This window comes from Sphaerodactylus townsendi, linkage group LG12 (assembly GCF_021028975.2).
Source record: "Sphaerodactylus townsendi isolate TG3544 linkage group LG12, MPM_Stown_v2.3, whole genome shotgun sequence".
Classification (NCBI taxonomy): domain Eukaryota; kingdom Metazoa; phylum Chordata; class Lepidosauria; order Squamata; family Sphaerodactylidae; genus Sphaerodactylus; species Sphaerodactylus townsendi.
The window spans coordinates 11,290,178-11,313,203 of NC_059436.1; the positions used below are offsets into that span (position 1 = coordinate 11,290,178).

Genomic DNA, 23,026 nt, shown 5'->3' on the forward strand with positions numbered 1-23,026 from the left:
GTGTTTCTCTGTGAGCTGTGCATTCAAGAACACCCCCACCCTAGAATCCCCCCAACACATATTTACTGGCACAAAATTACGGCCGACTAGAGAATCCGCTCTAATGGAGGCCGCCTTGGGAATCCCCAATAATGGTGGATGGAAGGGGGTGGAAATTGAATGCTTCCTGCTTGCTGTAGTGTGCGCAGGCAATCAGGAAGCATCTGAAACCAGAGTTCAAGGGGGAGGTCACTAATTTAGGTCGCTAATTCTTTTAACCCAGGTTCAGCCAAATATAATGGGTTAGCATTTGGGGGGTGGGGTGAATGCTGTGGGAACTTCTTCTCCATAACGCTTTTTTCATACCCCTGAACCCATTATATTTGGCCTGTGCGGAACCACCCATTGTGAACCTTTTTGTTTCATCCATATTTTTTTTTTGCAAGTGTTCCCGACACCCCTCCTTTTCTAAGATCCTCAAACGGGTAATAATGGTTTCTATTTTTCAAACTGGAGCCTGCTGGAAAATGAACTAAATCCTGAGCACTCCGTCTTGCATTGCGCTCTCTCTCTCTCTCTCTGATACTTTGACATGAATTACAAAAGCCGTCAAGCTTGAGAGTTCAAATGCTCTCCCAAGCAAAAAAAAAAGAGATTAAATTCTCCTTGTTTTGAAAGAACTAAACTCCTTTCTTATTTTTTTATTTTTATTATGTAAAGTGGGGCCAGTGAGTGTGTTGCCCTTTTGGAATATTGGTTTGTCTTGTTCAGTAATATCTTTAAAAGCTTTTAAAACACTAAGATTCCAGACTGCATTTGGGGTTTTTTCCCCTCAGTAAGATCTGTTACCGTAATGTTTGAAAAGCATGTAAAAATATTACTGAACAAGACAAACCAGTATTCCAAAAGGGCAATGCACCCACTGGCCCTACTTGAGGGATCATATTAACATTTGGTTAACTGCAGGATTTTTCCCACGCCTTCATGCAAACTTATGGGAGCAGGGAGTGGGCTAGAATTCTGCCGTGGGAATTCTACTCTGTCCCGTTTTGCACTGACAAGGAGAAGACCAATGTAGAACTACAGCTCCCAGAGTGCTCCCTGCAAGCAATCGACTCCCATTCCTGTTATGCAAAGCAAAGCAAGGAACTACATTTACCAGCGGGCACTTGCTGTGTACAAAGATGCCCCGGCCTCGAATGGGAGAGGTGTTTGTATAGGACAGATTTGGGATCCACGAAGGTTTCTGCCTGCAAGCCAGAGGCTGATGGGTTGGTGGAAACCTGGATGAGGGCTGTTTGGAGAGTCTGCAAAGGTAAGTTTTAGCCTGGAGAAAGTGGGGCTGAAGGTTGAGGAAAGAGGGTTTGCACAGTGCCTGTTGTTGGGTGGAGAAATGATAGTGTGTGTTGTGTTGGAAGAGGCAACAATCAGTGGAGGGTAAAGGCTGGACGCATCACATAGTTGCGTTTGGGGAATCGGTGCACGTCGTGCTTACGTGGGGTGTGATATAAAGTGTTTGTGTGTAGACAAGAGCCAGAGTTCAGTAGCCCCTGAAATATGAACCACATTTCTGACGGAGTATGAGCTTTCGTAAGTCACAGCTCACTTCTTCAGATAAGATATCTGTGCGTGTTCAAGGTAATGCATCTTGGTTGGGGTGCAGAAATAACGCTTTCAGTACATAGGCTACACTCGTGTTCTCCCTCCGTTGTGAGTAAATGTCACTACATTTTAAATTTGAAAAGAGGATAGATGCTTGTTAGCATTTAAAGATGCCTCATCAAATAGGAAAAATATGCCACCAAAAACCCTCCAAACAAAATTATTTTGTTCTGGCTTGCAAGTTCATAGTAATTACAGCACATCTAGTTTCTGGTAGTGTAGCTGTCAGTCTGCAGTAGAAGACTAGGATTCAAGTTTAGTAACTCCTTAAAGTTTCGTAACCCCTTAAAGGCTAACAAGATTCATACAAGGATATGAGCTTTTGGAAGTCAAAGTGCTCTTCATCAGATACTAACAGTACAACTAAAGATTGGTTCCAAATTCATCCTGACTCAAACTATATAGAACTTCCCAATCTGAGCAAAGAACTGATAACAAATCCAAGAATGAAGCATGGTAATTTATTATGTTTCATTTATTGTTTTGAGCTGATTGGGTATCTCAAAGAGGGCAGTATTTTAAACAATTAATTTTACACTGTTCCTAAAATGTTATGACCCAGTATTCAAATATTAAAAGTGCTTAACCAAGTGACATGTGCATCATAGATTTAGGTGTCCAGTTGCTGGAATGTATGGAACTATAAATTAAGTGAATGAAGAAATAGTTCTCCTTTTCACTCTGCCACAGATTTATCATATAACCTTTGACATATTGCCGTGGTTTTCAACATGTTTTTGAAGAACCCTAAGGTTTTAGGGGATGGAAAGGCGGCGTGAGATAACCCAATCTTATCAGATCTTGGAAGCGAAGCTTGGTTGGTACTTGGAAGAGAGACTCTGCAAAGGAAGTCATTGGCAAACCATGTCCTCTTCTCACTTATCTTGAAAACCCCTTGCTGGGGTCACCATAACTCAGGTGCAGCTTGCTGACACTTTACACACTCACAAAGTTCTTGGATGCTTTGAGGGGAGGAGTGTTCCTAAAGATCAGTTTGTCAGACACATGTGCCAGAAGGACAGCCTATAACCACAATGGAGTACATGCTTGTGGGACTCAACAGGTTTAACTAGTACTCTGCATAAACTGAATGCAAAACATAGAATATGCTTAGGATTTTCTGACTGCAACAGTTCTGTAATAAACAAATAATTGTGGGAAAAGTTCCCCAAAGGTTAGAAGTTCAAAAAACCCTGGTATATTCTTTTACTATGCAGTCTTTAATTTGCCCAGAGAAGTAAAATAGGGGTTAAATTGAGGGATGCAGCACTTAATTCAATTCTGTTTCTCAACTATTAGAGATTAGGATGGAAAGGGCCAGAAGGGTGAATTTCCTGGTTTATTGGTAGCTGCTGTTATTCCCCCTAAATAAGAGATTGTGGTTGTTTGGGGTGTACCAAGTAGAACCACGTATGATGTAGAATATGAGCACAGTTCACTGAACTTTTGATAATTAACAGTGCCAGCCTATGCATGTTTACTCAGAGGTATGTGCCACATGGGTTTTGTTCCCAGCTAAGTGTACATAAAAACACTGTCGTAATTGATTATGTAGAAGGTGAAGGATTCAGCCTGCAAGATACAGCATGACAGGGTAAACTTGTATCTATGCCTTGCGTACAATCACTGAAAAAGATATTTAAGAAATTAAGCATCAACTCTAGTTTAGCACAGAATAGTTAGCCTTTCTTTTCTTTCTGAAGTCATATAAGAGGTCAAAACTTTTGTTCATAGGCAAGTAGCAACCACTTAAACCCAGTTGCTTATATATCTGAAGCCCGGGCTTAATTACAAGCACAAAGGGAACTGAAATTATTTTGCCTGAAACATATCGTCCTAATTGGGTTTCTGAACATTCAGGCAATGTAGGTCAATTCTTGCATTCTTCTCCCCCCCTTTTTTTGGCAATATATGGTGACTACATTAGATGAGTCTGACCAATGGCCCTTCTAGTGCATCATTCTGTTTCTCATAGTGACCAACCATGTTATTCTGGCAGACCCATAAACTAGGCATGAAGGTCTTTCCTTCACTGCCACTCTCTAGGAACTGGCAGTTGGAATGGGGTTTTCAAACTCTGGGTAGGGCCTAGAGATCTCCAAGAATTAAAAGTGATCTCCAGAGTACAGGATCAGTTCCATTGGAGAAAATCTGGAACTGCAAGGCCTTATACCCCACTAAAGCTCCTCTCCTTCCCAAACCCTCCCCGATCTGTGCCCCAAAATCTCCAGGAATTTGCCATCTTGGCTTTGGCAAACCTAGCTGTCATGGCTGTTAGCCACTGAGAGATCTATCCTCCATGAATCCTGAAAAAGCTATAACATTCATTTGATGCCCAAAATTAATGCAAGATATTAATCAAATAGTGAATGGCTTCTTGGCTGTGGTGGGGTGATGTTTCCTTTGTTACTATCCGAGGGTTTTTGGATAAGCCAGCAATTCACTGATTGGCCACTTGTTTTATAATTAGATGATGATCTCAAGATATCTCCTGTTTACAAGACTGCAATAATCTGTTGAAAGGTTGTGTTGTAATTTTAGGATGTTTGCAATATGGTGTGTCCTAAGTTTTATAGAACTTTTTGGTTACTGAGCCACTAATCTTTATCAGTTATAGGGTAAAGCAGTAGTTTTCAAACCGTGTTACAATATCTTTAAAAGGCTGTTGTACTGGAGACTCTCTTTTTTTGTTTCTCATATTATCCAGTTATTCTGTTTATTTCACATGGAAGCAAAACTGAGATTTTCCTGTTGAACCCTTTCCCCCCATTAATTTAAGATGTTCCTGTTTTGTTGGAAGTCTCTTTTACAAAGTGCATATGTAAAATCCTGCTATGCAATTTATTATTCCTGGATACAAAGAGCAACAATAAGCAGTTCTACCTGGGAATAATTTAGGGCCACCAGACTGTAGACTGGACCCGGAGATCTCCTGGGATTACAACAACTGATTTCCTGCTGATAGAGATCAGTTGACCTGAAAAAAAATGATTACTTTGGAAGGTGGACTCTATGGAATTATAACCCATTGACGTCCCTCCCCTCCCGAACCCTGCCTTCCTCAGGCTTCATCCCCCAAATTTACAGGTATTCCCAACTCAACACTGGCACCCCTAACTGTGTAGCATTATTCCCGGCTGACATCCTGCCAGTCCCAAATCTTTCTCCCTCCTCAAATACCAACGTATTCTCCATCTTAGAGTTGGCAACTTTAAATAACTCCTATGTTATTCAACAGGGTTTACACTTGGGGAAATACCCCTAGGCACAGTCTTAAGAACACTATCTTGGAAGTAAGCCCCTTTGAATAAGGTGGGAATAATTTGCAAGTACCGTATACCAGTTTAGGACTGCACCTACATGAACCACAGTTTGGTCTGTTCAGTGAGGGAGACTTAACTTGTAAAAGGATGGAACTGGAAGTTTGCAGTGGGAACTGGAATGTTTATACTTTTTTTTATTATTATGGTGGATGTGACTGTACTTGTACTTCTTTGCCAAACTGAGATGATACTGACCAATGGTCTGATTCAGTATCAGGCAGCTTCATGAGTAAAGTGTGTTTTAACTGTAATGAAAGATTTTCATTTTCATGACCCATGCATTGTTCACTCATGGAAGCCTTGTGGATGGACAGACTATTTGATCTGATATGATTAATGTCACTATTTGTCAACACTGACACTTGATATAACTGATTTTAGTAGTGGTCTTTTTTTTTTTAATTGCAACAGGAATGAAATGTTAAGTGCCTATATAAAACTTCTGACTGGAATAATCTGACGTTTCGCTGAGTCTCGGATAAATGCACGCGTCTCCATGGCAACGCCGCATCGTCTCCCTTTTCTTTCTAGGGGGCAACGCTCAAAAGAGCCCGACCCCTTTCGGGTGCTTCACTGCGCTTGCTCCGGTCCTGCGGAGTCGCGCGTAAGAGCGCATGCGCGCTCCTCCTCCCCACCCCCTTCCATCTCCCCACTCCCCACTCTCGTGGCTGTCTGGTTGCTTGCTTGTCTGAGGGAGGCAGAGCTGTAGGGCGCGCATGCGCAGAGGTTTCCTGTCCGGAGTTTCACCGCCGCTTCCTTCGCCCAAGAATCACTGAGCTTCCTGGTGGCCGCAGCGGCCTGCTGTCTTCCCCCGTTTGTCACCGCCTGGCTCAGCTCCGCCGCCACCACGGACTCCGAGGACCCCGGGCCGGCAAGTATAGGAGCCCCTAGTGGGGAGAGTCGTTTCCCCTCCTTTCGTCCAGCGCCTCTTTTAGGGTCCCTTCCCCACCTTTTCGAATTGCAAGCTCTTTTGCACCTCCAATATAAATCTTTGCTCTTCCCCCCATAAAAATGTAACCTAGGCTTGGCATAGAGTATTATTATATACAGAGACTCTGTGGGATATGTTCTGTTGCAGTCGCTGCTCCTCTTTCTGAGATTATGAAGCTGCCCTATAGCCTCATAATAGACAATGTTTATATTACATTACAGTCGATGGGCAATCGGTTCAAGATAGAAAAAAGGGTCTGATCCGGCCAGGCTGTTCTTGTGATGTTGCCACTAATGAACATGGGGAATTGCCTTACATAGCAACGTAAAATATAAATATCCTTGTTGTAAGGAAGCTTCATATGTTGCTGTAGTAGCCACAGACCATTTATAGTACAGGTGATAATCCACCAAAAGCAGTGGTTCCCAACCTTTTTTCATTCATGTACCCCTTAGCAACCCATTTCCCTAAAAATTTGCCCCTAGATTGTCAATTTTTTTAAAGTACCCCCAATGCTCTGGCACCATGCTGCCGTAATGGAACATCTGCAAATGGTGTTAGCACCACAAATTTATAAATTACAGGCAGTGGTTTTTTCTAATGAATACAGGAAGTGACTTTATTCTGATTAATACCATTGATCTGACTAGCTTAGATTACTGCACAGGCTGGGGCTGCCTGTCGTCTCAGGAAAAGAAAGGCATTTCCTAACACTTGGTGTCTGAAGTCTTTTTTAACTGGAGATGCCATAGGTTAAATCTGAAATTTTCTTCATGAACCACATGTGCTTGCTACTGTGCTCCAGCCCATGCCAGAAGTAATATTTCTTTTGCTGAGACTTTCAAATTTCCATGCTCATGTTCCCAATCCTCTGCCTTGAAGTACCCTTCCCACAGCATACTGTCTAATCTGCCACCTTTCCGTTCTCTGCTGTTCACAAACTTGTTATCCAGCTTTTCAAACAGAAGGTGTCCCTCAAAGCAGGGTATAAATCCAAACTCTTGTTGAGATCGTGCCATGAATGCTTGCACTCATTTCTGCACCCACTGTGACTGTCCTCCTTTCCCTGAAGTCAGTTGCTGCTCTGACCTTCTGGAAATGATCTTTCTGATTCTCAGTCATTGTTATATGTTATATTCTGTGGTCTAATTGACACCTAAAGGATGAATCTGTATCTTGGCTGTATTGAACTGCTAGTAGGAGCTGACAAGATGGAATACGCCCCCATACAAAAATCCTTCCTTGCATATGGAAGACTGGCATGTCAGGGAAGAGCCCTAAGCTCTGTGATAATTAGTTACATACAAAAAATACATTTGTTCTGCACATAGCAGTATTCCATAATGTGAGCCCCATCTGCAGTGTGAAGTGATTGACTTTAGAAGCACGTTTTTCACCATGGTGAGAATTAAGCATCAGTGTGCATTATTTCTTTTCCAAATGGCCTGTCTCCATGATTCATCCTGGAGTAGCTGTATCTTATCCAGCGGATATAAACAGAATAGATGTGTGTAGGTTATCACTGATCATTTAACCTTTTTAAAACATGCGCGTTGGCAGCTGAGGAGACTTTAATTGAGCTGAATTAGTGTTTGTGTTGGGGTTAAGAGACAGTTTTGTGAATCTTAAAGTGCCATTGCCAGGTCTTGCAAATCATGAAAGTTGCTCAGACTTTTTCCTGTATTGATGATAATAAAATCATAGAATACTGACACCCCTCCCCCTTTGTGTGATATTGTAAAACTTGTCAATATAATATATGTGAAGTTCTAGGTATTAGCCTTTATTTACTTTACTTGTTGCCTACCTTTCTTGCTGAAAAACAACCGAATAAAAAACAATGCAGTTTTACAACGTAAAACATCCAGTGAACAGTGCCACTGGGCTAAGATCGCAGAATTAGAAAATGTGAACTACAACTTCCTAGGCAAAATATAGTGAGATTACAAAGGCAGAAAAATGCTGTAAAAGGGAGTTGATGCCTAGAATAATCATTGCAATGAGCCTCAGGTCTGTTTCATTGTCATGGTGCCTTCTCAGGCTGTCTGCATTCTAATACAGTTCTAAACTTTTTATTAAAACATACCTCCATGAACATTTTTGTATTTATTACCATGTTGAAGTTTGGCCCTGGTGACCTAGGTTAATCCTTAGAAGCGTTCATCACTTGTTTATGCTGTGAGCATTATGTTTGCCAGAGCACTCATAAACCTGCTAGCAACAACATTGTTGTTATTACTGATTTGGTAAGAAGATGAATGAATAATAAGGTCAGCATAACATTCTGTTCTCGAGTGGGCGGAGAGGATGAGTCAGTGAGTTTTGTCTATGGTATCATATTTGAGGTGTTCTTAGGTAATATTTCACAGGCTGGAGCTGGACAGTCACTTGGCTTAGACTGCAAGGATTTTGTTAGTGTACGATTGGTGCCTGTCAATGGAGACTTATGGGAATTAAGGGGCACATGTGTCATCTGCTTCACAAGCTCCCTGTCATGATGGGCAAGTAGTATTTTGCTATTGTGGCATTATTCTGATATATGAACAAACAGAGGCAGAGCCTGGAAGGCGTTTAGAATGGCAGTTAAGGCTGGCAAGACTTGGCCAATATGGATTTCTCTTAGTGAAGTTCATGGGATGGCTGAGGAGGAGGAGGATCCCCTGAAATTACAGCTCATCTCCAAATGACAGAGATGTGCCCATTGCACTCCACTGAGTTTCCTGTCTTTCCCAGACTTCTTCCCCAGCAATTTTCTAACCTGGATTTGGCATCTTTATCCCACATTGCCCACTCGTGACCAAGGGGGACCTAGCAACCTTACTGAGGAATAAATATTCATTTATTTATTTTTGGATTATTGACCACCGTTCCTCATGGTGAGCACAGGGTGGGTCAGTAAGGGTGTTTTTATACCACTGTTTTTTTACTAAGTGTTTACACTACTAGTTTTTTTTTACTGTGTTGAGTATGGTTTAACTTTCACACCTTTCTTTAGAGAATCCTGTAAATATTTTTAAAAATGATAGACATTTTTATATCCTTTGCTTTTTTGCAGGACTATAATTGTCATGGCCCCCTTGAATGGGAGCTGTCAATAACACTGATATAAATGTATACTAGTACTAGACAGTAAAGATGCACTCACAAAACGAGCCACCCTTCCCTGCATCAGTTAAGTAGTCCCGAAGTATTTCCATCATATAAACATGTTTTGTTTGTTGCTTCTGCAAAGTTAACCTGTATTTTCCTCCCTTTCTCCTCTCAGACTCCACCAATTTCCCATCTCTTCACCATGAGAGAGGTTTGGGCTCACTTCTTCCCTTCACCCTGTAGTTGATAGTTTTGGATTTGGAGGCAATGCTGGAGTAGAGATGGCAGATAGTGTCAAGATCTTCCTTAATGATCTCATTAGGGTAAGTGCTCTCCTGTCCCTGTCTGTAACAGAGAGATTGCAAAGAATATTTGTGGGCTGAGATTAGAGTTCAGAGTCTCTCAGTAATACATGTTGAGTTTTAAGATGTATGGTTGAGAATATTGGAAAAGGGCCTGGCAAACTTTGTAATAGCAGCAAAGGTTAAAAAAAGCAACTGATAGCCTCCATGGGAAGTATAAAGCAGGTTTGATTAGAGACAATTGGTATATTATATTGGTTGTTTTATTATATGGTTGTTTTTTTGTTTTATTGTTCGCCACCCTGAGCCCTGTGGGGGAAGGTGGGATATAAATTTAACAAATAAATAAATAAATAATGCAAAATTCTTCCCAGTGCAAATATCCCTGGAGTCCCATTTTGAGAAACTGTGTGTGGGTTTAAACTTCAGTTTCTTCCATTTGTGTGATGCATGTTGGCGTATTCATCTCTTTCTAAAATAAAGAGGGAAGGCGTCCCCACTTGGCTGGGAAAGGCCCTGGTGGTTACCCAGCTGCCTGTTTGAGAATACTGAGCAAGCGTCTGAAATGGGCCAAAGTCTGTTCAGATATTTAACTTAACTACTATACTATTTAACTAACTACTATACTATAACTTAACTACTATACTACTATTTCAGAAACCATGTTGTGTACATTCACTAAATTAAGACAACTGGTGCATGTTGTAAAATGTAACTTTTTGCTCAAAATTTTGATTTTTCTTGGCAGAGAACATAGTGTTTACATTCCATATTGGTGCAAATTCCAGTTATGCTAGCACCACTGTACTTACTAATGGCTGTTAAGGTACAAAAATGTTGAAAATGTTGAATGTAGGCCTGTTGCTTTTTCATGTGTACAGGGAATTAAAGATTCCATATGGGGGATTTGCACAATCTCCAAGCTGGATGCTCGAATCCAGCAGAAAAGGGAAGAGCAACGAAAGAGAAGAGCAAGCAGCGTACTTGCTCAAAGAAGAGCACAGAGCGAGGAGAGGAAGCAGGAGAAGTGAGTACAAGAATTAGGGAAACTGGGGAGTTGGCTGGACTCTTCTGTAAAAATGTGTTTTCTTTACCAGTATGAGGGTTATTTCCTAACCCAAGTGGGAGCTGTAGTAACACCCCTAGAGATTTTGACAGTTACATTTGGAAGAAATGAAAATCGGAATGGCACATCTGGTGTCGTATAGTGGTTAGAACATTGGGTTGTGCACATGGGCATCTTTAGAATTCTGACAAAGAGCAGAGTGTGCTGTTACAAAATGGCTGCCACAGGCTGGTCACACAATGGCTGCCACCCGAAGTGAGGCCAATCACAAAATGACAGGAATTGCGATTATGTATAACTCTAATAGTAACTGTTCAACATATCAGGCAGAAGCAGGATTCCTTTTAATCTGCACAGCCAATCAGACATTCTGCTGAGGCAAAGACCCACCTACTTTATAAGAGGGCTTGGCACTCCCCAGGAAAGATGTTGGTGGGTGATGTGAGGCCCATGTTTGGGATTCCTGGACTGAGATCTGGGGGACATGAGTTCTAATCCCCACTGTGCTATGGAAACTGGCTGAATGACCTTGGGCCAGTCATACATGCTGAGCCTAATCTACCTCACAAGGTTGTTGTGAGGGTAAAAGGAAGGCGAGGAGGAGAATGATGTAAGGTGCTTTAGTCTGCAATGGAGGGAAAGGTGAGGTATTAATGAAGTAAGTAAATACATATTTATAGGGATTTTTTTACTGAATTTGTTTTAGGCTGATCATTTATTGGTTTGTATTTTGACTCTTATTTGGGGTTCCCTGTGGTCTCCCATACAAATACCCATTTAGCTCAAATAGAGCTGCAGCATTTGGCATGAGAATCTTAAGATATTGGTGTAGTTCTTGTTTGGATAGGAATGGGTTTTTCATACATTCTGGTTCCATGTAGATTCACCCATTTTGCTTTATTGCCACCCAGTGAACCCCGGATTGTGAGCCGAATATTTCAGTGTTGTGCATGGAATGGAGGTGTATTTTGGGTAAGTTTATGCAGCTTTTTGAAGAAGAAGAAGAAAAGTTCTGGGTATCAAACAAATACATTGCTTCAGTGCTTGAATGCCAGTTTGCTGACATTTTCTTGTTTAGATAATGTTGCAAATTGAAGACACGCACTAGCTTAATTTTCAAGCTCCTTTTGCCTAAAGAAGCAGTAATTAAAATGTGAAATTGAACAGCCAGAGTCCTATTTGGCACCAATGTATTGCTATCTCAGGCCAGGCACTTTGTTTTATGTTCTGGTCCCAGATACTGACTTAGAAATCAAGTCTCTTACTGCCCAATCCAAAAGGTGGGGGAGGCAGATTCACCATAGGAATCAGCATAGCCCTGTGCTGATGTGGATGCCCACCCTGCCAACACAAGGGGCAAATGTGCTAGTGGAGGGGGAAGATAGGTGGCCGATTGCTGCGCAGTTCCGTGGTGCCTGATCCTGGAAGCCACTGCCATTTTCCAGCCCTATCAGGGCAGAAAGATGTCTCGTTGTGGCTAAGGGTGTTCTGGGGGTGTTCCAGGGGTAGAACTGACTTTAGCCAATTTCTACTGCCTCCCCAACCCCACTGGCGTAATGCCCATTGGGCAAGGTGGGCAGCTGCCCAGGGCATCACCTTGTGGGGGGCATCAAAATGCTGGGTTCGTTTTTGGGTATTTTTAGTGGTTTTCCATTTTTGGCCTGCAGGGGGCACAGTTTTTAGGCTAGTGGCACCATATTTTCAGCGTATCATCAGGAGACTGTCCTTATGCTACCCCCCAAGTTTGGTGAGGTTTGGTTCAGGGAGTCCAAAGTTATGGACTCCCAAAGGGGGTGCCCCTATCCCCATTGTTTCCAATGGGAGCTAATAGGAGATGGGGGCTACAGTTTTGAGGGTCCATAACTTTGGCCCCCCTGAACCGAACTGCACCTAACTTGAGGGGTATCATCAGGGCAGTCTCCTGATGAGACCCTGAAAGTTCTGAGACTGTGTCTTCAGAAATGTGCCCCCCACAGCCTGCAACCCCCATTGATGTGCCCCCCATAGTATTCCCATGCATTTCTGTGTGGTGGAGAGCACCATACCTGGTGGAAGCTGTGGAACAGGGCAACTGCAAGCAAATGTGCAAATCTACCCTTAATTTTAGGCTTACGGACCAATGAATGTGTTTATGCGGTCATGGTGTTTGTCATAAAGTTTTAGTGACGTTCTTCACTTCTTCCTTTAGCTTAGTCTCCTTTTGTTCTACCGGGTCTTCATACCTGTTCTTCAGTCAGCAACCGCACACATCATTGGTAAGTGCAAACCTGTGACTTTAAACATTTAACGGCCGCTTTCTTTTTAAATTGGCTGATTCCTTGGGTCTTGGTCGTCAATCAGTGTGTATATTGTGGGACAGTAATTAGTGGCATGCCTCTGGGAGCTTTTGGCCTCTGTTTCTCAAACAGTACCTCTTCACTCTGCATCACAAATAGAGTTGCCAGCTTTAGGTTGGGAAATACTTTGAGGCGTGGGGGTGGAGCCTAAGGAGGGCAGAACCCAGGCAGGGGAGGTACTTCAATTATTATTATTATTATTATTATTTTATTAGATTTTTATACCGCCCCATCCCCGAAGGGCTCTGGGCGGCGTACAACATGTAAAAACAGTACAATTAAATAGCATTTAAAATAACATTTAAAAGCAGCAATAAAATCTCCTAATACATTTATCAGATATAGACCCAGATTTAAATTTAATTTAAGATTCAAGATGCAGGTTAGTTGGCGTCCAGTGTTCCAATAATATAAAATCCCTCCCTCCCTACAATAAAGGGAGGCATGGCGAGTCTCAGTGATGGATTAGCGGCCCAGATGTTAAGGGCCAATGACAGGGCACTATTAGCGGCCAATGACGGGGCACTATTAGCGAAAGGTGAGGTATAACACCACAGAGTCCATCTTCTAAAGCAGCCAAGTTATCCAGGGGAACTGATCTCTGTTGCTGGGAGATCAGTTGTAATAGCAGGAGATTTCTAGCCATTACCTAGAGGCTGGGAACCCTAATGGCAAATTCACTGAGAAAATGAGGAAGGTTTCAAAAGTATTTATAGTGTGGCATGGAGGACTGCCATTCAAAGAGGAAAAGCATATCTAAAGTTATCCTTCGTATTTCGGCCTTGATCTTTTACATTCTCTCTGATTCCCGCTCCAAATCTTAAGATCTGTTTGTACTGAAGGATCCGTTAGTAATGTGTCTGTGCATCGTACTAAAGCTTAAGTGGCTTCATCTGTATCTCATGGGAGAAAGATTTTAGGACTGATACAATGATGTGTAATATTTTCTCTGGGCCATTCATCTATGGAACTACTGTTTGTTTCTGGTTACACTGAACTCCAGAGAATCCATGGATAAATTCCTTTCTCCTTTGTTATTTACTGTTTTTGCATGCTCTCAGAAACAAACAACAAAAAAAGTTAGGAAACCCCATAATTTCCGTAGGGTGCTCTGAACTCCTGAGAGCCAAAACCTACAGCTTTTTTAGTGTTTGGTCACTATCTTAGGTGAGACTTCTATTCACCTGTATTCTGCATGGCAAAATGCTTTCCATCTTGTAATTTTTGGAAAAACCCTGTGACCCCACCTGCCCAGTCCTAAGCAAATATAATTGGAAATGAGTCCGAGTGAGTACCTTGGGACATATTTCTTGGTGAGCATTTTAGGGCACTTTCTCAAGATGGAAGCAGCTTCTCTGCTGTTTCCTCAAAAGCATTGTGCCTGTGTCTTTGAACTACGCTACAAATAAGCATGTTGGTAAAAATGTGGAATGCCTGTTTTCATAGCATTAGACAAAATGAAAGTCCATCTGCTAGGATACTTTTGTAAGCTAGTGAATGAGCTGTGTGAGGCTTGGCTGTTCAATGAAGGCAAGGTAGAAATACATCCCTGTCTGCTTTCACAGACTGTACTGTTGTCAGAAGATGAGATTTTCAGGGGATAATCAGCAGCAAAGAGAGGGGGCATTTTTTTAACCCCCAAGATGTATTAACCCTGTGTGTGTATCGCTAATGGTATTTTGGTCTCTGCTTGGAAGGTGACCCTTCATTACATGGTGATGTCTGGTCTTGGTTGGAGTTTATCCTTACCTCCATCTTCAGTGCTCTTTGGGTTCTTCCTCTGTTTGTGCTCAGTAAAGTCGTCAATGCCATCTGGTTTCAGGTAGGCAATCTTGGTCTCAGTTTGCATTGCTTGCAGATGCCTTTTGGGTGGTCCTTAATGTACCTTCTCTATCTACCATAAAATTCTTTAAAACTATATACATGGCAGCTTACACTGGAATCTTTCCCTAACAAAGGTCACTTTTCAGTTTTGTTCTTACCATTCAAATACAGCCACTAAGTTTACTATCTTTTTGTGGTTGTTTTTTCTTCTTCCACACACACACCTCTCCCCTGGAGGGAGCAAGTTTTTCATAGCTCTTTCTGTAAATTCAATGGTTTGCAGATGGATGCACATTTGGTTGTACTTTAATGTGACACAGTTTGAAACAAGAAAGGAAGGAAGAGACAGTTTTAATCTCTTCCCAAAATAGGAGCAACTAGAGTATGTATGTTGAGGAGGGTGTGTTATGTATTGCAATCAGTGTTCAAAGCATGCCTGAAGATGGGAGGAAATAGTGTGCTAGAAAACCGTACAAGGTTGAGGTTTATGGTGGGACTGTGTTTCTGTTGGCACAGCCTGACTGAGTGACAGTGCTAACAACGTTAGTCTTGGTACATAGGCAGGTCATAATCACTCTGTTGTGGAAATTGCATGCCAATCCAACGATAAGCAACCTGCAATCTCCAAGAGGCTTTGGTGTGACTTGTAAGGATGGTTAGTTAAAGTTGAAACATATGGCTTTTTGTCTTTTAAAACAGCGTGATTCAAGCACTTAGCATTGTGGAGCTAAGCATGAAACAACGATACTTAACTGTGTTGTAGCATCATCTGGGTTATTTTTCCAAGATATACTTGTGCATACAGGGGATAGGATACTATCTGGAGGGCTATATGCTTACAGATCTCTAAAAAAGGATTTTTTTTCTTTACATGTATTTTTCCATTTTTTCTCAGGATGATTTTCTGGAAAAAAAGGACGTTTGATCTGCTGTGTTTTGAGAAAAGCACACAAGGTTTAAGCTGACAATGATGCAGATTTTTATTCTGTGTTCAGTGTCTTGGTGTGTCTGTAGGGATGCTGAGGCCCAAGTCATTCAGCATTTTGGGCTACCTTTAGTGTAAGGTTTTCTTGCCCTTCCTGTATGTAAGTGAGCATAGAAAATGGTCTCAGGGTTAAGAAGGTAACAGCATAATCTTGAACACAAAATCCACGATGCCGAGTTGCAGAACCGCTGCAGGCATTACTCACTGTTTTCTTAGGAATTTTGTTTTGCTAAAATGTTTTTTTGTGTTTCAGGACATTGCTGATCTGGCATTTGAGGTGTCAGGGAGGAAGCCTCAACCGTTCCCCAGTGTCAGTAAAATAATTGCTGACATGTTGTTTAACCTTCTGCTGCAAGCTCTTTTCCTTATCCAGGTAAGAGCAGTCAACACCTGCACCAGGGAACCTGCACTTACAGTCAGATGGGACCAGAAGGTCTGATAGACCATACCCCTTCCTGGGAGGGCTTGCATCTGATGCCTTCCGCTATCAGCCCATAATATTCTGACCAGGAGTGTCCCAACCAGAGAAAATATGTCCAGATGACTCAAGGAGTGAATCAAGCCTCCCTCTTTCCTCTCACTCTGTCCTGCCAAGTTGTTAGCCTGTATATTCTAATTTAGGGGTCTCTAACCTTTTTGAACCTGTGGGCACATTTGGAATTCTGACATGGAATTGGGGACACAGGAACAAAATGGCTCAAAAATGATTGCACTCAATCTCCCCCCTTTTCCAGGGATGGTAAGAATCCCCCCCCAACGCATTACAGGGGTGGCAGGAAGTGGATGTGGGGTAGATCTAATGCAGGAATAACAAGGAATACCTCCTGCAAGAAGTGTGTGTGTGTCGAGGGGGTTGGGGAGAATATCAATTCTTGGACATAATCCCCTTCTTGAGCAGTGTGTGGTGCAGGGGATTGCTTTGCCTCTTTCATCTGGGGGGATGATTTTTGGAAAGGGGCTGCAATATCAATATAACTGCAATAACAGCAGTATCGATATAACTGCAATTTAAATGGCTTTAACAAAGGCAGTAATCTTGTGACTGTGTGTCTTTAAGAAGGGGTTGATGGGCTGAGTTATGAGAACCAGGAAAAGCAGAGGCCTGGCAGATTTCAGCAAGCAAACTACACAGTAGCTGTGGAGTACCTCACATGTACGTGGAGAAATGCAGGGAGACCCCACTGCGCAGCAGTGAGCCCTAAGGTTGCCGTTTCATGCATAATGGGCCCGTAATTCAGCTTTAGCATCCTGGATTGGGTGGGTGGGGCAAATAAAGGCTTCTTCAACTGTGTCTGTTTTTTTGGGATGGTAATGATGGAGAATAGATTGTGCTTCAGCTGTGATGTGAAGAAATGAAGACCAAAAAAGAAAACCTCAAGTTTCTTCCTTCTCCTCCTCCTCAGGGGATGATTGTAAGCCTGTTTCCCATCGATATCATTGGCCAGCTGGTCAGCCTGCTTCACATGTCGCTGCTCTATTCGTTGTACTGTTTTGAGTATCGCTGGTTTAACAAAGGTGAGCCCTTCTCTTTGCTTCCTTTGCTGCCAGATGACTGTTGCTGGGCTTAGTCAGACAGGTGGGTTTTCTTTTAACACCATCCCAAAACAATTAACGGGAAATTGACTTGATTACTTAAGGGTAGCGAGAGGCTAACTGGTATCAGGGAGTGCTTGGAAACTGATTCAAACAACATGAACTGAGTTTTGGGAATTTGGTATCATCTGAAGCATCAGGATCTGCAATATATAGCTTCTGCATATTGCTGGGGTCTGGATTTGTAGGCTGCTGATAGCCCCCGAGAAGCATCTGTCGCTCTGAATCTTGGATGTTGCATAAAGTTCTCAGAATGTGAAATTAAGTATGAGCTCTACCTGTTCGTTCATTTCGTTGAACACTTTGTGTTGACTTTTGCCTTGTCAGGAATTGAAATGCATCAACGATTATCCAACATTGAAAGGAACTGGCCCTATTACTTCGGATTTGGTTTACCACTGGCTTTTCTCACTGCAATGCAGTCGTCTTACATTATCAGGTGACTGGAGGCATTCTTTCTCTCTCTCTTTTTAAACTTTAGACTGTCAGGCAAATGTAAACTTCTTCAATAACTGGAAGGAAATAGTGGCCGAACAAGAATGGCGGGATTGGTAAGAAAGCATTGGAAATCATGTTGAGAACAATGACAGGCATACCTTGTTTTCCCCGATTCTGCACATGCAGAATACTCGTTCTATGATGCTAAGCCCTGTAGAATGAATAGGTCAATCCTAAGGTGGGGTCTGTAAGAGCATAAGGTTTTCCTATGGAAATGTCTTCAAGGCTGAGCCCCAGAAACTGGCCAATGATTAGTCTGTTCTGGTAAACCCTCATTGTGGTGCCAGCCAGTATATTTCTTGGTGCCCACAGTCTTGAGTGAAATAGGAAAAAGTTGAGAAGCTTTGGTCTTTTCCTACTGACAGGCTAGCTGAGCCCATTCAGGATGTGTGCATCATAACTGTTCCCCCTTGGCTTGGCTATGGACACAGACCCCACAGGATAGCCATTTTGTGATTTGTCTTTGCTCCCATGGCATGTTGTGGTTGAAGCCCTCACCTGTTCCTTGGACCTATTTACACTGCAAATGTTCTAGGATTCAGTTAATGCAGGGGACCCCAACATGGTGCCCACTGACCCTTCCTGGTACATACCAAGTGTTTTTAGAAAATGGGCGGGGCTTTTGCCCAAATGACTTCTGATTGGCCATTGGAGATTTGATTAGCTGTAAATATTTTTTTAAGTTGTTTTGGCAGTAGCTGCCACCAATAGCACAAGGATCTTCATTCACTGTGCGACTGAAGATAAGCTGCAGCAGCCATTTTGTGGCTGACACTGCCTCCTCTGGCAGCCATTTTGTGGCTGTGCGCACCGTGCCACGTCAGTATTCCAAAGGTGCCTGCAGGATCTAATGAATATTTATTAGCACTGTGGATTACGTGGTGAAGAATGCATAGACAAGCTTCCATTCAACAGGAAAATATGCAGACCATACTATGAGGAACATCTAGAAAATAAACTTCTCTGTCTTGATGGCAGAATGCTGGGTGGGGAACATCCACATTTTTCCTGCATACTGCTGTCCCTGCTTTATTCTTGAGATTACTATAGACGCTACCCGTTTGTGAATTACGATGAATGAGCATATAACCTTTGCACAGGGCGCACTTAATTTTTCTTTTACTTTCAAGGCAAGTACAGCTGAACAGACATATATTTATCCAGGTACTAGTCCCTAGTTTCATTCGTAAAACGAATGCATGTTGGCTGTTTCTTACAAACAGCTGTACAGGCAGCATGTATATGCATTCACCGTGGATGCAATTAGTGAGTTGCTTGGATGGTTAAGCACTTTTAATAATAATATAGCCACACTCATGTTGTTGAAGCTTCTGGGGATAAGAAGGAGTTAGTTCATGGAGTCTGCAGCAAAATACAGCAAGGAAAATGGCCTGCAAAATGCAATAGCTACACCTGCATCAGCCATTGGCTCTCTTCTGCCTAAGCAAACTATGTGTAAATGTGTTTGTGCTACAGTTGTTGGGAAGCTAGCTCTTCACAGGACCAGTGAGTCTTACAGACAGCTGCCTAGCACTTATTCTGTAAATTTTTTGCTGCTGGGACCTGTTGGTAAAAGTCTTCTCTCAACATCAGGGACCTCTAATCTATTACACCTTTCTCTTTCAGTGGCTGCCTGTTCTCCATTCTTTTTCCTCTGTTCATTATCAGCGCCAATGAAGCAAAGACTCCAGGAAAAGCATAGTATGTATCTCTGCCCCCCCCCCTCCGATTATTGTTGAGAGTCAGATGGGGAGGGCTATACATCTGAATGAGGATGGGGTCATCAAGGAGCCGGCCATTGCTCCTCCTTGTTTTTCCATATAAGGAAATGAGCTCGCTTGCTCTGTTTGCCCAGACTGGAAGACTAAATCAACACAGTCTCACTGGTTTGAAGGCTTCTCAGAGTGTGCTTGTTTTTTTAACTGGGGTAACCGAGTCATGACAGTGCGGTGCAGTGGTCAGAGCTTTGCTAGAACTTGGGAGGACTGGGTTCAGATCGTTGCTTTGCCGTGAAGTTCAGCGGATGACCTTTGGCCAGCCACGCACTCTCTCTTGCTGTCAGATTCCCCTATCTTGATGGTGGTTGTGAGGCTAGAATGAGAAAGGGAGAACCACATGGACTGCCCTGAGCCTTTTGGAAGGAGGGTGGGATAAAAATGTACTAGAGTGACAGGTGACTTCCAAGAGTCCAAACAGGCTGCAGCCCAGTGGCAGTCTGCTTGGCATATAGAAGGTCCCCAGTTCGATCCCTGTCATCTCCAGTTGAGGCTTAGGTAGGAGGTGCTGTAAAAAATCTCCACCTGAAACCCTGCCAGTCTGAATAGACAGTCCTCCTGATCATGATGGTCCAGTGGCCTGATTCAGAATAAGGCAGCTTCATACGTGTGAGCAGCCTTTCTTCAGACTCCTCACAATGCACACGGTGTACCACTCATGCCCTGCTTAGATTAGCTGGGGACAGAGCCATGAGTCCCCGGAGAGCACAAATGGAGCTTGCGGAAGAGATTTTTTTAATGCAACTTGAGGGATTGCTGTGGAGGCAGGGAAGTGGCCATCAGAGAAAGAGTCTCTATGAAGCATAAGGTTGTTTCCTGCCAAAAATGTATTCTGCCGTAAATGTCCTGGCATGCAGCACCTCTTGCTTTCAGGCTGGCAACTGTTCTGATTGAGTACAGCTAAGTAGAGCAGGATTTGGGCCGCTGTGGCAAGGAGCGCACGTGGCTCTTGGTCCGAAGGTCTCTGAACGGGAGCTGACTGCCATCTGTTCTTGTGTTTCAGCCACTTCCAATTGCGCCTCTTTTCCTTGGTGGTCTTCCTTAGCAACAGACTCTTTCACAAGACGGTCTACTTTCAGTCCTCCCTGAGCAGCTCTTCGTCGGCTGAACGACTGCCCTCTCCGCACACCTCACCTGCCAGGCAAAAGGCATCTTTAGTGCACTGAACCCTAATCAAAGTGAGGTGGCAGGGAGAGCACCATCCCCAGCTGGTGGATGCATTTGTCTGTGATCCAGGGAAGGGCCGTGTCCGTTTTGCCAAGGGGGCTCGTGTGTGTATGTCCCCCCTCCCCCCAATCACACGCTTTGATTGTCATCATAAGCCCAAGTTAGGCACAGGTTTTGTGTCGCACCGTGTGTGTGGATAACAATATTGTTTGGGGGAAGGAGGAAAGGGAACTGGAAGGGATTCTGGGTTTTTAAACTTCTTTGTGAGTTTTTTAAAAAGCCAGGTTCTTTGCTTGTTTTGTAGCGCGTAATGGACCTGTGCCTGTACGGTTTTTTTTGTATATCCTTCTCTCCCCACCCCACACCTGTTCCCTCCGTGCCATTTTCCCTCCTCCCTCCGGGATGAATGGATTTTGTAACACATATTTTGTCGTAGCTTTGTGATGCTGATGGGGTCTTTACAGTGAACTGTACCACAAGTGTTGGGTTTCTTGATGATCATAGTTATTTGTATATTATATAACTCAGGTCAGGATTTTGTAATCGCTGGTGCGCTGAAATGAGAAAAGTAAAGCGGATCATGTAACTGCAGGCGCAAGATTATGAGGTGGACTTGGGAGGGACTACCCCCCCATCTTTGGTGTCCAACAGTGACAACTGATAAACTTTGGGGGTGTCTCCCTGAAGGACCCGGACAGGTGCTTGCTGATGTTTGTTTTTACGCTGGAGGAGATCCGCTTCTGAAGAACAAAACAAATTCCTAACCTTAACAGCAGAATGTATGGATTTTTTTAAAAAAAAATTCTACATCTTTAGAGCTTTTTTGAAAAATCTTCTTCCAGACTTTCAAAGGGAAATCCAAAAAGCGTACGGGTAAGGTCAGGAAGTGCGTCGTCTCTGGTTGGGGTAATAAGATTTACAATATAATGTTTGGTCTTGGAACTAGTGGATGCTTCTAAAAGTTAGTGTCTTTGAGTGTCCTGTTGGCAATTGGGGAGAAAAGAATCAAGGCTCCAAACACTCTCTGTGGGGAAAAAAGAAAGGGCTTCGCCAAGGTTCCTGCACAAGGTTTCAAAGCACTTGCGGCCTTGCTATGCCAAGGTATGGTGGATCTGTCTTTGTGGGGAAAAAAAGACTTGACCATGTTGTGTTCAGAAAGCCCTCCAACTCAGATTCACAAATCTGCTCTGCAGTCATTGCCCGAGCCATGTCGGAATGAAGCAAGCCGAAGTGCTGCTGCGTGGTTGTAGCTGCAGCTGCCTCCAATTACTGGTCAGCTCACGATAGGTGGTCTGTGTGCGTCCGTCTGTCTGTGTGCACATATGTAACGGTGTATGCACAAAGGGAGCGCAATTGATCCTGATTTTAGACAGTGTTCCTCATGCATGTCAGACTTCTGTAGGGCCAGAAACTTAAATTAAAAAAAAAAAAGCTCTTTGGCTTTTTGCAGAACTGAGGTCAGTCTACAGATAATTTTTTCTCTAGTATTTTCACACTGAAATATTAAATTAAAATGGAAAAACCAAAAATCTGAAAAGTGCTTTTGTGACTCAATCGAGAAATAAATTTCATTGCTAGGAGAAGCGAAGGGGAGGGAATCGTCCCGGATGATGAGCTGATATTTATTTTTAAACAGGCTTCCTCAGTACCTGTTCGTGGGATAAGGGGCAGCTTAAGTCTGCCTTAAGGACTTCCTCCATCTCTTAAGGGTCTTCTCAAGGCTCCATCTCTTAATGGGTCTTCTCAAGTGTCATTGAACTTATGCCTTAACAGACATCCACAGATCTTGGCTATGTGTAGCAAGACAATTTTTAGACAGACTGCACCTCTGTTGATAACTATTAACAAATAAATAGAGTTAATAGAGGAGAAAAAGTTCTTTACATTGAGATAATTGCATGCTTCCAATCATATCCAATGAACTAATGGAATGCTTTTTATTTCTAAGCTGTGATGAATTTTGTAACTGCCTGGTTTGCTGTTTCAAAAAGGAAGAAACCTTCAATAGCAAATCAGATTTGAGTTTGGAGGAAACCATGCCCCCAACTGATAACAGAAAAAGATGTGCTTTTTTGTAGCAGAACAAATCCTTTCTCTCTCTCCCCAGCCCTTCTCCTTTCCTATCCTCTCTTCTGTACGAAAAGCTTTAAGACTGGAAAGGAGACAAAAAGTGTCCTTAACATGAATTTTGTTTGAGGCACAGAATAGCATTGGACTGAAAATGAGGAGCAAAACTGCCTGTAGGCCTAGCACTCCAGTTTTCTCAAACCTGATGCAGCAAATTCCTTTGCCAGGAGGCAAACTTCCTTGCCCCTAGAGGCCTGGAGACCGCTTTTATGGCAGATCATGCCTGAATGAAGGGATTACAAGAAGGTTGTAATTAAGATATGGAGTGGTAAGGATAGAACCTAAAGAGGAAGTTGTATGCTTTTAAGAGCCAACCTTAGATGGTAGGCTAATGTGCAGCTTCTGTTAGGGATAGGGAGTTGCATACT

At 42.9% G+C, this 23,026-nt stretch overlaps 1 protein-coding gene across 2 annotated transcripts; it reads left to right on the top strand.

The window, feature by feature from the left end:
* Positions 1-1,124: 1,124 nt before the first annotated feature.
* On the top strand, positions 1,125-22,060 carry EI24 (EI24 autophagy associated transmembrane protein). Of its 2 annotated transcripts, none has more exons than XM_048512858.1 (11): positions 1,125-1,294; positions 9,161-9,308; positions 10,169-10,314; positions 11,265-11,325; positions 12,542-12,608; positions 14,387-14,511; positions 15,752-15,871; positions 16,902-17,013; positions 17,419-17,530; positions 19,216-19,290; positions 20,368-22,060. In XM_048512858.1, the coding sequence occupies exons 2-11, from the start codon at positions 9,267-9,269 to the stop codon at positions 20,528-20,530; spliced, it is 1,023 nt and encodes a 340-aa protein (XP_048368815.1). In that variant the 5' UTR covers positions 1,125-1,294; positions 9,161-9,266; the 3' UTR covers positions 20,531-22,060. The 2 variants fall into 2 exon arrangements, with proteins under 2 accessions (XP_048368815.1, XP_048368816.1); XM_048512859.1 differs by lacking the exon at positions 1,125-1,294 and adding an exon at positions 5,636-5,835.
* The last annotated feature ends 966 nt before the right edge of the window (positions 22,061-23,026 follow it).